The following is a 13,401-nucleotide window of genomic DNA, read 5'->3' on the forward strand; positions in this document are numbered from 1 at the left end:
GAATCCTGAGAGTGTGAAGTACTGCCTACCAAGGAAGTGTAGGAACTGGCAAATGCTGACTGACTCATTACTCATTTGCTTTTGATAGAAGGTCTGCCAGTGTTTTGAGCACATGGTTCTCAATTGGATTGAACTTGCCCCTCAGGGGACGTTGGGCAATGTCTGGAGGCTTTGATGGTCATAGCTAGGGGGTGCTACTGGCATCTAGTAGGGAGAGGTCAAAGATGCGGCCATAAACATCCTACAATGCACAGGACACGTCCCGCATTCAAATTCTCTGGCCCCCACATGCCAGCAGTGCCGAGGTGGAGAAACTCAGGTGAGGTGGATGAATCCTCTCACCTGGAAACAGGTGGACCGGTTGAAGCAAGGACAGCAAGGTTTGAGGAAGGCACTTGAGACCTGAACTGTTCTTAGATCTGTGCCAGGCTGGTTGGCAGTGGGCACTTTCCAGTTTGGAATCCTCCCCACTGTGACAGAACACGGTTGGGAGGGTATCAGCTTCCTGTGTCCCAGTAGCCGCTGTCCAAATCTGCGAAGGTGAGAACCCAGTCAGCCTGCTTTGTGGGGAAGGTTTGCTCTTCCTTCACCAGCTCTTCCTTCTTTCTGTGAAGACTGGTATCTACATGAGTGGATGTAGGGCTGTTGGTCATATTTCCATGACAACAGTTTAGTTGCATTTGGGGCTCTCAGCAGAAGGGGCAGGCAGCTATGATTCTGTCCACCACATTCTGTCAGTGGGGTGTGAGACTGGGAGGAAAGGTGACCCACCGAGTGGCCCCCAAGTTCTTCAGCCAGCAGCACTGAGATGGTCTAGGGCGTTGCTGTGGAAACACCAGAAGGTGCTCTCACTTATTGGGAGAGAATTAAGGGTGAAAAAAGACAGTGTAACCACTGTTTACCGAAACACACAAATCAGCCTTGTGGTTTTTTCCCACAGTGGCACTGCAGGGTGGCATTTCTTGCTGCTCACACCTGCTGTTATGGTGCTAAATGTTAATCAATGAAAGATATTCTCAGCACCTCTATTTTCTTTCAAACTACCTAATGTACCAGTTTTTGGATTTCCTGTGAAACAGGCCGACTATAATTGCCATGTAATAAACCTTTCTGATTCAGGGTGAAGTATATGGCACTACATTTCCTCCTTACTATTTTTTGAACTTGATTTAATGCACAACTAGTAGATAAAACTGCTATTTTTGGCTATAAGTAAAAAATGGAAATGCTTATGAGTGTTTAGCTTACAGATTTTTTATTGCATTTTTTGTTATAAATGTTTCATTGGCTAAATTTAATTCAGTACAGCGGAATTGAAATGTACTAATGATGTTGCCTTAATAAATGCTGGCATCCTAATGTCCAATTTTAGATGAAACTAATATGAGAGTAATTTTCTAATGAACATATGAGCGCTAGATCCCTGATAAAATAAAAAGAAGAAAACTGTGATGAATTGCACTGGATCTGGTTTTTAGCATGACGTATTATGCTGATAGAGATAAAGGAATTAAAGTATAGTTCATTATATATCAATTTGAATGTAATACTAATTAAAACCTTCCTTTCACTTCACTGAAACCTATTCTTAGAAATTATGCAAATTAATTGAGGCCTTTGAAAAGATTCAACATTGGAGTCCCCTGGGGACCCAAAACTGGCATGTTGGGAACTGACAAAATTATACTGGCCATACCTTCGTGTAACTATGACACAGTAAATGAGTTTGGTACTTTAAAAAAAAATGTGGAGGAGGGCTGCATTGCATATCTGTTTGTTGTCCATTTTATTTCATAACAACATAAGCAAAAGGAAAGAGCCAAAGAATGAAAGAGTGACGCTCAGATTGCCACCCCCGAAGGGAAATTCCTGTAGCGTTTGGTTGTGGGACTCAGGCGAAGACTTTGGTTTCCACACAGAATGATTTGCTGCTCATCTTCCATTAAAATCCCCACCGAGGCCATTTTCATTGTGTTGTGTTAATTAGTTTGAACTCACGCTCCCCTGTGCCACATTCTTCATATTTTGAGATCGTGTGAGGTGTATTTATCTAATGAAGCAGGGATGACAGGAAGCATTTTGGGAGTCCGTGATAGTCACATACTAAGTTATCAGAGTACAATGTACAGTTCTTTCAAGCCCCTAAAGTAGATGGAGAGAGGGGAGTTACGCTCAAGTAGGCATGTGGGAGAGAGCTGAACCTACAATGACTGAATGTTCTTTGGTTTTTCCTGTCTTTCTTTTGTCTTTCAATCAGTAATACTCTTCATCTCCTGTAAATGAATGCTCATAGCCCTTTGTCTCTTTTATAAAGAACTCCGGTTTTTCCCCCGAAGCTTTGTCACTGTCAAGTTTCAGTTGGTGCTTACTCATGGATGACTAAGGCAGCTTTGTGCAGTAGTGTTTCTTTAATAACTATGTTTGATTCTTCCAGAATCAGCTGGTGCCTTCTTCCAGCCATGGCAATGCCTTCAAAGGCAAACATTTCATCAGAGGCTAATTTCTAAAGCAGTAGGTGACCAGTGTGTACTCTGAGATGGTCTCATCTTCTCTACCTGTTTCATCAGTGAAACAAAGTGAGACATGAGCTAGACTGTAAAGCCAAAATGACCAAATAGATCGTGGTTTGTCCCAACTTCTTTGCCAGCGTTATACTTCGTATTTATCACTCGTTAGTCATTTTCTAATTCAATCTCAAGCCTCTCAGTGTCACATCATCCACTTTTCATTCACATGCATTAATGCTTAACACAGTATTTACAGTACGACCCACAGATTGACACTTAACGTGGCCTTTGCAGCCAGGAACATTTTCTAGATTCACTGCGTTTCTCAGATTAACCTGCCTGGATTAACACTGATAACGTTATGAGAAAGCAGGTATTGTTGAAGGTTGACTTAAGCATCATGGGCATTTTGCTACACACTTTTCTTCAGTCTTTATTGCTTAACGGGCACACGCAACCTGTGAAAAGTAGTCGTCTATTGCTGATGAAGATGGCGACTGACTTTATGTAAAACATTTTGTGGGCAGTTGTTAGTGTCAGAATTCTCTCTGATACACTTTTTTCATAAGCCATTGAAAAGTGTTACGAATCAACAGCAAAAGTGGGAGCTTTTAAGTAAAAAAGTGAGCAGTATTAAGAACTATCACTTTTTAACTTGGCAATATCTGTCTTGGAAATAAAAATTGGGGGAGCCTGTAGGTCGTAAGGGTTTTGTTTGTTTGGTTACTAATCAGCAATAAAAACAATTTAAGTGCTCCTTTTAGGTCTTTGCTTCCCAGTGTGTCCTATAATTTGATATTTATTCATGACTTAGAGTCAGACCACTGGGATTTGATCCTGGTTCCTTACAGTAGCTCTGAGTCTTTGCTTAGGTAACTTTACTTCTCTGTGTCTTAATTTCCTCACTGTGAGAGGGGTACTGCCCAATAGTCTTTTGTGAAGGAAAAATGATAATACAAGGAAAGGGCTTACACGTGTTTATAGTATGTTAATTGTTATTGTTTCTACTTGCTTGATATTCTATACCAAAGCAAGTTATTCTCAGTGCAGAGTCACTGTATCTCAGTAGGACAATGTGAGAGCTACTTGGGTTCTGGAGTGAATAAAACTGACGAAGCCTGAGTGGAAAACTGAAGTTGATGGACACATAATCTCTTGTACATTGTCAATGGACTGAAAATAAGGTTCCCTGAAGAGCGATTTTTTTTTTTTAAGGGGAGGCTGGTAAAACAGTCCTCCAATGAAATAAATGGTATTTTACTTCTGATCAATATAAAACTACTTCAGGGCAAAAAATAAAAGTTGTAGCTATGAATGTCGATGGGAACAACGTTGCCAGCATTTCTTCAATGGAGTTTTTCTGTATTCAACTTCACTGACTCCAGACATTTAAATAAACAGTATTTCTTGAATGCTACCGGCACATTTGCAAATGTACTGAAGATTTAGCAATCCCTCCTGATTTCAGGAATAACATCATTCTTGATCCAGTAATTGTGAGGTGTGAGAGACTCTCTAGAGCTTTTGCAAAGGCCAGAATGTATCTTCTAAACCATAGTGAATTTTCCGTCATCTCTCAGTAGATAATTGGTTTTGTGAATCACCTTCAGGGGCCAGCAGCTCTCTCTCTCTTACATAGAGAATGATTAGCTGGTGTTGGTATAAATGAATGTGTATACTCTGCATTAACAGGGTGATTATGTTTGTTTTTGATAAGAAAACAAATCTGTATCTTCTCTCATATACTAATATGGATGTACATAGATACACACACTTACGAGCTGAGGAAGTCTGTATATTGGCTTATTTGGAAATTTACTGATGTTGAATTCTTCGCTTATAAAAAAAAAAAGATTTATTTTTTAGAGTGTCTAAATGACTCCTTTTGCCTTTTAGAGAAAACTCAAATGCCTCAGTTGGTACTTAAGATCCAGTCTCCCTAACCAAATTACTGTGCCACCTTCCCCGAATCTTTTTCTTTATCATACTAAGTCACGTGCTTTTCATATTTCAAATTAAGATTCATGCCTATGAATTTTTTGACTGCCATCATCAGAATGATAATAATTTTTATATGCTGTAAGTAAAAATATTCATGCTGACATTTCTTCTAAGCCTGGATCTTCCATAGCTATTCTTGGTTTGTCTTTTCATTCTCCATCTGATGAATGTAGGAATTTGCTCTTGCGCGCGCTTGTGTGTGTGTGTGTGTGTGTGTGTTCTGTGCACCATTTGGTAGCCTACTATTAATATGTGGTTGGTACCTCAGTGGTTTCTAATGCATGCTTATTGAATAAATTATAGAACACAGAATTGGAGTGGATGTCAAGAAATCATCCAGTTTTTATGTTTCGTCAGCTTAATTCGATAAATACTTATTGGGGTCTCTCTTGGATGAACTGCATAACATAAATGAGAGAGTTTGGCTTTGACTAGAAAGTATTGCACATGGCAACCTGTTGTGTTTTTTAAAGGTGTCTGATAGCCAGAGTGTTCAATGGCAAGCCCTTTTAGAAAATATTATCCTGTCTCTGTAGTAAAAATGTTCTGACATCATCGTTCATGAATAACATAAGCATTGAACTAGCAGATTTAGTCCAAGTTCATTTCTGAAATTTGGAGTTCAAGTTTAATAGGAGATTTTAGATAGACATGGATATTTGAGACCAGAATATATTATAAACACCTGTGTTTAGATGCAGCTACCTCTTAAAATGTCTGGCTTCTTTTTTCAATATATTAAATAAGAGAGTTTAAGAGTTTTCACACAGTGTGGAACTAAAACAGATGCATTTCCACAAGTAAGAAATTTGTGTGCTTGCAGTTGAAACCTTGTAGAAATAATTTAAGACGTAGGAAATCTGAGCATTCATTGAGAAAGAGAAAACTTGTTTTGAAGCCTTTGCTCACTAAGCATTATTTTTAAATTGTTTAAAAATATTTTAAAGACATCAGGACAAAATATTGTCGATAATCACTTCAGTGTTTAAAAATCTTAATGTCATTAAGATTTTATTTTCATCCTACGTAAGGGCATGTATGATTTTGATGTGAATGGTATTTTTTATGGATGGGCAGAGAGATCGAGAGAGAGAGAAAGATGTTCAGTGGTTGACAAATAAGTACACAGATATTCCAGGAAAGGAAGAAGCGAGCGAGTGATAGCTGCACAAAGCGAACCCCTCTTCACCTAGAGAGATCATTTGATGCAGAATACACTGAAATCATTAATGACAAGCATTTATAATAGAGTCCGCAGCCCTGAAAGGAGAAGGTTACGTAAGGAACCAATTGCTGTCCTAATTCTTTATGCTTTATTTCTAAGGAAAGACAGCCATTGCCAGGTCCCACTAGACAACTTTGAATCAAATAAGGCAGCAGTTAAAGGAAAACTATTGGTGTAGGATTCCTGGGAGCCACAGATTTCAACACAGCATTGGGAATTGTGATTGGGAGACCTTCCCGTAGGGCTTGGAGCATAGATAGAGAATAGACTTGGTTAGAGGCTTCAAGTCAGTGGTTAAGGTCAACCTGAGAGCCTGGGACATAGAAAGGGTCTGGGATCATGGGTCAACCCGACTTAGAAAGCCGATTCTCCTCAGAGAGCAAAAGTAGGTACAAAAGTATATGGAGCAGAGCATGGGGCACACAAGCTGAAATCAAGAGGGGAGTAAGGTAGACCAGAAGCCCAGAATGCTGTCGGGACATCCCAACAGGGGACACGAGGAGAAACCAATAGGAGAACCAATAGGGGAGAGATGGAAATGACAAGGAGAGCTCTGGTGATCTAGGCAGCCGGGAAGAAATTCCAAGTTTCCTTGTATGGGTGAACCACATCTCAAGAACGCTTAGTCTGTGAGGAACCAGAGGGAACTCGGTAGTAAGGAGGGGCAACCGATAGCAGAGGAGAAGGTCTGTGAAAATATTACATTCATCTGCGCCATTTATTAGAGTTACAAATGTGTCATTAGTATCTGAGGACCTTTCTGTCTTGTCAGACAATCTAATAACGACTGCTTAAACTTGCTGAGTATATTCAGGCTAAGTTTTACTACATTACAATTTTAGAAAAATTTCTTTTTTTTCTTTCAAAAAGTTTAAGGGTTTTATGCTTAAAAGGGAAGAATATTTATCTGCCAAATCCATTCACGTGCCTCAGTTCCCACTGATAGTGAGAAACTGGGGGGCATTGACGTCTCATAGGAACATTAACTTTCAGTCTTTAATTCCAGTGTCAGTCATTTTTGGTTTACTGTTTTTGCCTCAGCAGCTGAGGTTTCTGGCTTTCTGCCTTGGTTGATGTGTGTTAAAATGCGTTAACTCTCTATGCTGTTTCTTTTTAAAATTCCTTTCCCGGTCCTATCTTCCCCAGCCACCTTTAAAAATAAACACTTTATTTTCAGTATAAGAAATGAAAATCATCGCCGGCACCTAAGAATATTTCCTTGTGCTTTTCCAGATGCAGATAATATTTATAAAGCATTGAATGTAAGTTCTTAAGGAATTCATTGATATAAAGGTTCAGGACAGGCCAGTTCTTTCAGTGATTTTCTGTCATCTGAGCCACTGCACTCTGACCACATCCCTTCTCGTTCTGATCGTCCCCGTCCTCAGACAGGGCACTGTTTGCCTGTGCCAGACCCAACACTTACTGCGCATCCAGTGGATATGGAGACCTTTGCAGACTGCTGTGGCGACGTGAGACCTGAGAGGGTTTTTTGTGGTTCTCTAGGCAGTTAGATTCTGTACCTTCTCTGGTAGAGCAGGAGCGGCGGAGAGTTGCATAAGCAATTCTTCTTCTCTGGGGTTGTGTCGTATGTGCACCGACTCATTGACCAGCTCTTGTGGGGGAGCAGCAGGCACAGCCTGGCAAGTCTCTGCACGAGCCTCAGAATTGAATGCAGAAAGGCATCATGGAATTAATTAAAAATCCACGTTAGATTTGCAGATAAAAGAAAAGTAATGATCCCCAGATATTTTTCTACTTCTTACCCCATTGAGGTAGTTAGAAATAGCAGGATTTGTTTGTAGTTCTTCTGTCCTCAGGGGCAAACGGCGAATACATTTATTCATCCAGTACTATTTATACAGACTGTGAGTTATGAGGTGACCTCCATCTCAGCAAGATAAATCCTGGTATCCCGAGGCCAGCCAGCTTCATCTATTGCTATAGAGCTGAAGTGGATATTGAAATTTGTTTTCTTGAGAAGACAGAAAAGCTCCATCTCACACACATAAGGTTGCTGTAAGCTGGTTATAAAACTGCCGGACACCTATTACACGGGCGTGAGGGTGGGGCGGGGAGCGTTGCTAATCTTTATTGAGCAGGACCCGAGTGCTGATCTTCTGCAGGGCTGTTGCAGACCCTTGTGTGCACACATCTCCCAGATCACCGGCTTGCCACCAATAACTGATAAGCTGTGTGCACTTAGACACGGGAGGCGGGGACAAGCTGTATCACCCACAAGGTACTCACTCAAGCCCTGTGAAGTAACTCCAGTGGCAAGAGGCCACGTTTTCTGAAGATGTTCCCGCTGTGTTTTAGATGACTAGTTGCCTCTATTACTCTGCTGTGCTTCAGCTGGGAAGATCAAAGCAGTGTGATGTGAATTTTCTGCTTTGTGTAAATTTAAGCGGTGGCCATGAAGGGTGCCTCCGCTCTCTTGGAAAGGCGATTTAGCTCGCAGAAAATAATTAAATCTGCAGTATCTTGCAATAATTAGAAATTTGAAATGGGGAGGGTTCATTATTTCAGTCCGATTTCAGCTGCCCAATAAAATGGGCAAGGTACGGCAGAATCCAGACAGTTAGGGAGTTAATTGACAAAACCGGCGCCTTCAGTATCTGTCTCCTTTTTTTCCTGCAGGATCATGCAGATTTGCGAAGCCATTTCTTCACAGTTGGGATGAAGCTAGAAACAGTGAATATGAGTGAGCCTTTTCACCTCTGCCCTGCATCAGTGACCAAGGTGAGTTTCCTTCCCTCGTTCTTCACTTCAGCCTCCAGCGTGGATCAGATTAAGTTTTTCTGCTGAAATACGCGCGTACAGGATATGTTGCAATGCAATGCCCAGTAAACCTAAGGCCGATTGCCTCCTCTCCTGTCCAGTACCATTGTAAGCTCTCTCGTTATCACCGGGAGCATAGAGCTCGTCTAACCAGATGTCTTCTCTTGTAACGGATGGAGTGAATCTCACTTGTCTTCTGACAGTACAGCGTACACACTCGTGTCCGTGAGTGACTTGGAGGAAAGTGCCAATGCATAACTGAGTTTGCAGCTGTGAACTTGCTCCCTCTGCACCCGTAGTGAGTGTGATCTATTTATATTTCGAAAATACCTGGAAATGGTGAAAAGCCAGGTCCCATCTCCAGGGTGTCAGCTCTCTACTTCTTTTCATTATCTGCTTTCATTGACTAAAGGAAACATGCTTCTGGGATTTGCGGATTTAAAATGAAATTACTTTTTCATGTGAAGGCATCTTTGTTATGGTCTGTTAGGCTTTTAAGATTATAATTTCCCTTCCCCATCAAAGAAATCTCAATGAAGTAACCTGTGGTGACTTCTAAAGTACGTGTTTTTACCATAAGTTTATTTCTTTAGATGGAGGAAATCAATAAACTTAGCGCTCCTAGCCAATGTCCGTTTTAGTTAATGGCCTTTCGTGCATTTTATGGAGAACTTCATTAAAAGTCTAAAAGTGGAAGTGTGTAGACCCAAACCCAGCTCTCCTTATGACCACTCAAGTAATGTTTAATGTTTTAATTCATTGGGGGCAGAATGTTTTAGTCTCAAGAACTGGCTTTGCTGGTAAATCCCACCCAACTTTGCTAAAAAGACTAGCTGAATAAATTACTTATATTCTAAGGACCTTAGTTTATATATTGATACAGTAGGTGTTACACAGTCCACTTCATGTCATTGAGGTGACTAAGTACTCAGGTATGAAGTGCCTGGCACAGTGTAAATGCTTAGTAAAATATCTCCCTTCACCCAGACCTTCGATCTTATTTGTGGGTGCTGCATTATCACAGTTGCCTTCTTCCTAGAAAACAAATTCCACAGGCATTTGGGGATCGAAGGGAGATGTGGAGTCATCTTACCCTTGCTACCTGATGGAATGTAACCGGAACTGAATTTTGAATTTGTTTCTCACAAAGTGCTGTGGTAGTGAACAGAAGATATACTTCACCAGTTTGGTCAAAGGCCAGCCCTCCAAGTGGAATCAAAATCCAGTGAATTATTCAACACAGTTTATTTCCAACACAACCACTGAAGAGAAAATGGAAGTGCATCATTTTCCCTTGAAAGCCACGCAAGTTGCTGAGTTTTCCATGGGCTCACTGTGCATATATAACTTTTAAAATGAAAATACTATTTATGTGAAGAGGGTGGTCTCAAGGTAGACCAGATGGTCACTGCAGTGGTTCGGGGTATCATTCTTAAGCTAAAAGGGACGCTTTCATGATTCAACAGGATACCTCTGATTTTACGTTAATTGTCACCCTTCATTCGCTTTCCTGTTTTGGAGACATTTATCAGCTGTGCTGATCAGACTGTGATTGGTTTCTGTGGAGAAATGGTCTATCTTAAAATTTGTGATCCAGGAGGAAGAGAGAAAGAATTTGTATTTCGATTTTCAAATATTTGAAAAACTTGATTGTTTATCTCCGTCGGCTTTTGTCTTTCACTATTGTAGGCAGCTCACTGAAAAGACTACTTTGAGCATTTTTTTGGAGAGTCTTGATCGATGATGTGCTTTTTCAAAGAAATAGCCACACAATTAATATGAAGAAATCAATTGAGTCTGTTTATTCTTCTGTCCTTATTATAAGGATCTATTTGACCTTGGATATATCCTTATTATAAGGATATATTTGACCTTGGATGTAAAAACAAAGAAGTTTCTTTGATGTTACTTCACATGGCAGAATGTCTCAACTGTATTTGGGGTATGATTAGATGTGTCCTTAATAGCTACTGTCACACTCCTGGGGTACCCCAGAAGCAAGTTGGAGCAGGACTTTTCAATCAGAGAACAGTGATATGAAATGTATGACCCCAATGCATGGTCTTAGAATATGATCCTTTTGGATGTCACAGATTGATTTCCAAATTTTATAAAGTTGAAGATACTTAAAAAAGAAAAGTCAATTCCATTTTAATTTCCCTTTTCTGAAAGAGACTGGATTTGTTAATGCAGTGACAAGTGTTTTAAAATTACTTGAGTCATGCTTCTCTTAAATTTATGATTTGATAAAATTTGAGAAATACAGTGGCAACAATGTATTACAGAATATGGAAAATGGTTATGATAATGAAATATCTTTATCTTTTCTTGAAATATTTTTTCTTTAATGAACATTAATTATTTTTATAACAATTAAAGTAATTTATTTAAACAATAACGACATATGAGACAAAAATATTGACTTATGCTTTGAATGATAATCTTGGGGTTGAAATGAATGCTCTCAAGTTCATACACCCTCCATTAAAAAACTTTTTATTTAAAATGGCCTTCAGGGTTCTTTACTGTGTATTCTGGTTGTTGTACATTTGTACAAAACTAAAGAGTTATATCTTATGGAAACCTGACCAGAATTCCCCTTTGTTCAGCATCGGTGATAAAGTGATGCCCAGTCATCTGGATATATTATCACCTTATCCTTACTCTAAGACGCTATGGTGTTAGCTTCACCTGAAATTTGTTTTTAAACGGCTAAACAGAAGTGCAGATGGGCTTAGTCACATTTTTATGACTTTGAATGATTGTAATATATAACATTAGAATGTGATATGCTAATTACAATTAGTTTAATCCTGAATATCTTCATCACGTTGGGTAGACTTCCAGTGGCCATAGTTTGGTTTTCATAATACATACACACTTTTCTCTCTGAAGAAATCTTATCGGAGGTGGGGGTGGAAATTATATTTTCTGTGGTTTTTAAGATACTTTTTCATTTTCATTTTTCTTACTCTTTGCACCAAAGATAAAATACTTAAGTCATTCTTTTCCTATTACCCCTCCTCCTCTTGTTACCCAGGTCTTGTATAACGCATGAAATTGGATGAACACTTCAGGTTCAAAACTCTCCGCATGTAATGAAGTATCAGAATATTCTTAACGTAGGAGATACTGATAATTAAATATGTTTCTCTTAACGTTGGAAAATGCTTTAGAATATCATGTTTGAGAATATAATACGCTGTGCTATTATTACTCATCATAATGAAAATTTCATTTTTATTTTCTGTGGGACTTTTCTTGATGGCATGACTGTTGAAGAAATAAATCAACATTAAAACAAATAGACAAGAGAGCCAACAAGCATGTACAGCCAGCAGATCCAGTATTAAATGACCAACCTTTAGCAGTACAGTGGGATTATGTTTTTGGCATTCCAAAACAGAGTGAGATATTGACAGGTGATGATGACAGTGAAATATATCTCATTGTTTAGAGCAAAGAATCCTAGAATTTCAAGTCTTGGGTTCTGTTTCTATTCCTGCTAACTCTGAGCTGTCCAGTCTTGGGCAAGCTGGTTGACTGCTAGGCTTTAGTTTGAGACCTGTGTGTTCTGGACCAAATGCACCAGTGTTTCTGAACCATTTGAGAATACAGGTCCTGATGGGTTTGGAGAAACTTATTTCGCTTTTCTCAGAAGTAGTACGTAAATGAATAGAGTATGTTACATGTTAAATGAGAAGGGGAAAGATGCATCAGGAAAGGGACTAATGGAGGGTTGGTGTGGAGGGAGGAGGGAAACAGGCCTGTCAGGCCAAGGCCTCCCTGGGAGGATGATGCTTGATCCTTTGCTCCTTAAAATCCATTTTCAAAGTCAAAGCTCAGGCAGCAGAATTATGACTGTTTACTGAAATTAACGTGGAGAAGGGCAGAAGTGAGTTTACTCTCCTGCTTAGCTTTGAACTAGGTTGCTTCCAGAAAACATTTTGTAAATGAAGGAGCCAGGAATTTTACCTTAGGAAGAATATCAGGGTTTCCTGAGAAAGACTGGCTGAGTTCTATCAAGTTGGGAAATGCTCTTTATTCTCGGACCTGTTTCACATACTTAGTTCTTTAAGTCCATTGTGCTTTTTTCCTCTCGGGGTCCACTTCATTTTTGCACCCGGCTTTTTCCATCAGCATGCCTCCTTCCTATTTCTTCATGGACTCCCCCCTGTCCCCTTATGTGCAGTGGATGATTATCCAGTTCCTATGTACAAAGGATTTTCTCTGCATTGTGGGAATAATGAAAAGGCCATTGTCCTCAAGGGACTTAAGACCTGTTCCGGGGAGAAGGATGTGGTATCAGCCCACCGAAAAAAAGAAGCATTTTCAGTGCAGAGATACAGCCTGACGCTTTGGGCGCACCGTGAGGGAGCCTTTTCTTTCAGCCGAGTGGTTGGGAAAACATCCCAGCAGCACTGACTTTCAGGCTCTATCTTGGGAACAATACACTGGACAAACGGACAACAGAGTGAGAGGTATTAGACTGAGAACCCCAAGTCCGGACATGCCTGGCGTGAATGATTTCCTCTTGGGCTGGAGGGTGGGGCATTCAGGAAAACGTGACGCACGATGACAGCAGAAATCTCCCAGCCAGACCTGGTGTGGTGATTGGGTCCCTGCTGTGGACACGGAGAAAGCAGTTTGACCTTTCGGAGTACAGCTTGGCTTTTCCCCGGGCTAGTGTTTGTCTGTCTGTCTTCATTAGTTTGTTTTCCTTTCAGCTATGATTTTGGGTTTCCTTTTCCTTCTGTCTCCTGTGTATTCTACCTACTCATTTACTTTCCATCAATAGGACCACAGTGATCAACTCTTAACATCTTAGTACCTGGTCAGTCAAGTGATATGCATTGAAATGCCCGTCTGTGGTCAAATCATTTTGAT

The 13,401-nt window shown here is 40.1% G+C and overlaps 1 protein-coding gene across 3 annotated transcripts in view; it reads left to right on the forward strand.

Annotated features, from left to right (window-relative positions):
* Positions 1-13,401, forward strand: part of SFMBT2 (Scm like with four mbt domains 2) — a 196,867-nt gene that overhangs the window by 113,819 nt on the left and 69,647 nt on the right. For all 3 annotated transcript variants that reach the window (XM_081030161.1, XM_081030160.1, XM_081030162.1), the window contains one exon: positions 8,374-8,475. In XM_081030161.1, the coding sequence (XP_080886287.1) occupies positions 8,374-8,475 (102 nt within the window). The remainder of the gene's footprint in view (positions 1-8,373; positions 8,476-13,401) is intronic.

The sequence above is a fragment of the Rhinolophus hipposideros genome (assembly GCF_964194185.1).
Source record: "Rhinolophus hipposideros genome assembly, chromosome: 1".
NCBI classification, from domain to species: Eukaryota; Metazoa; Chordata; class Mammalia; order Chiroptera; family Rhinolophidae; genus Rhinolophus; species Rhinolophus hipposideros.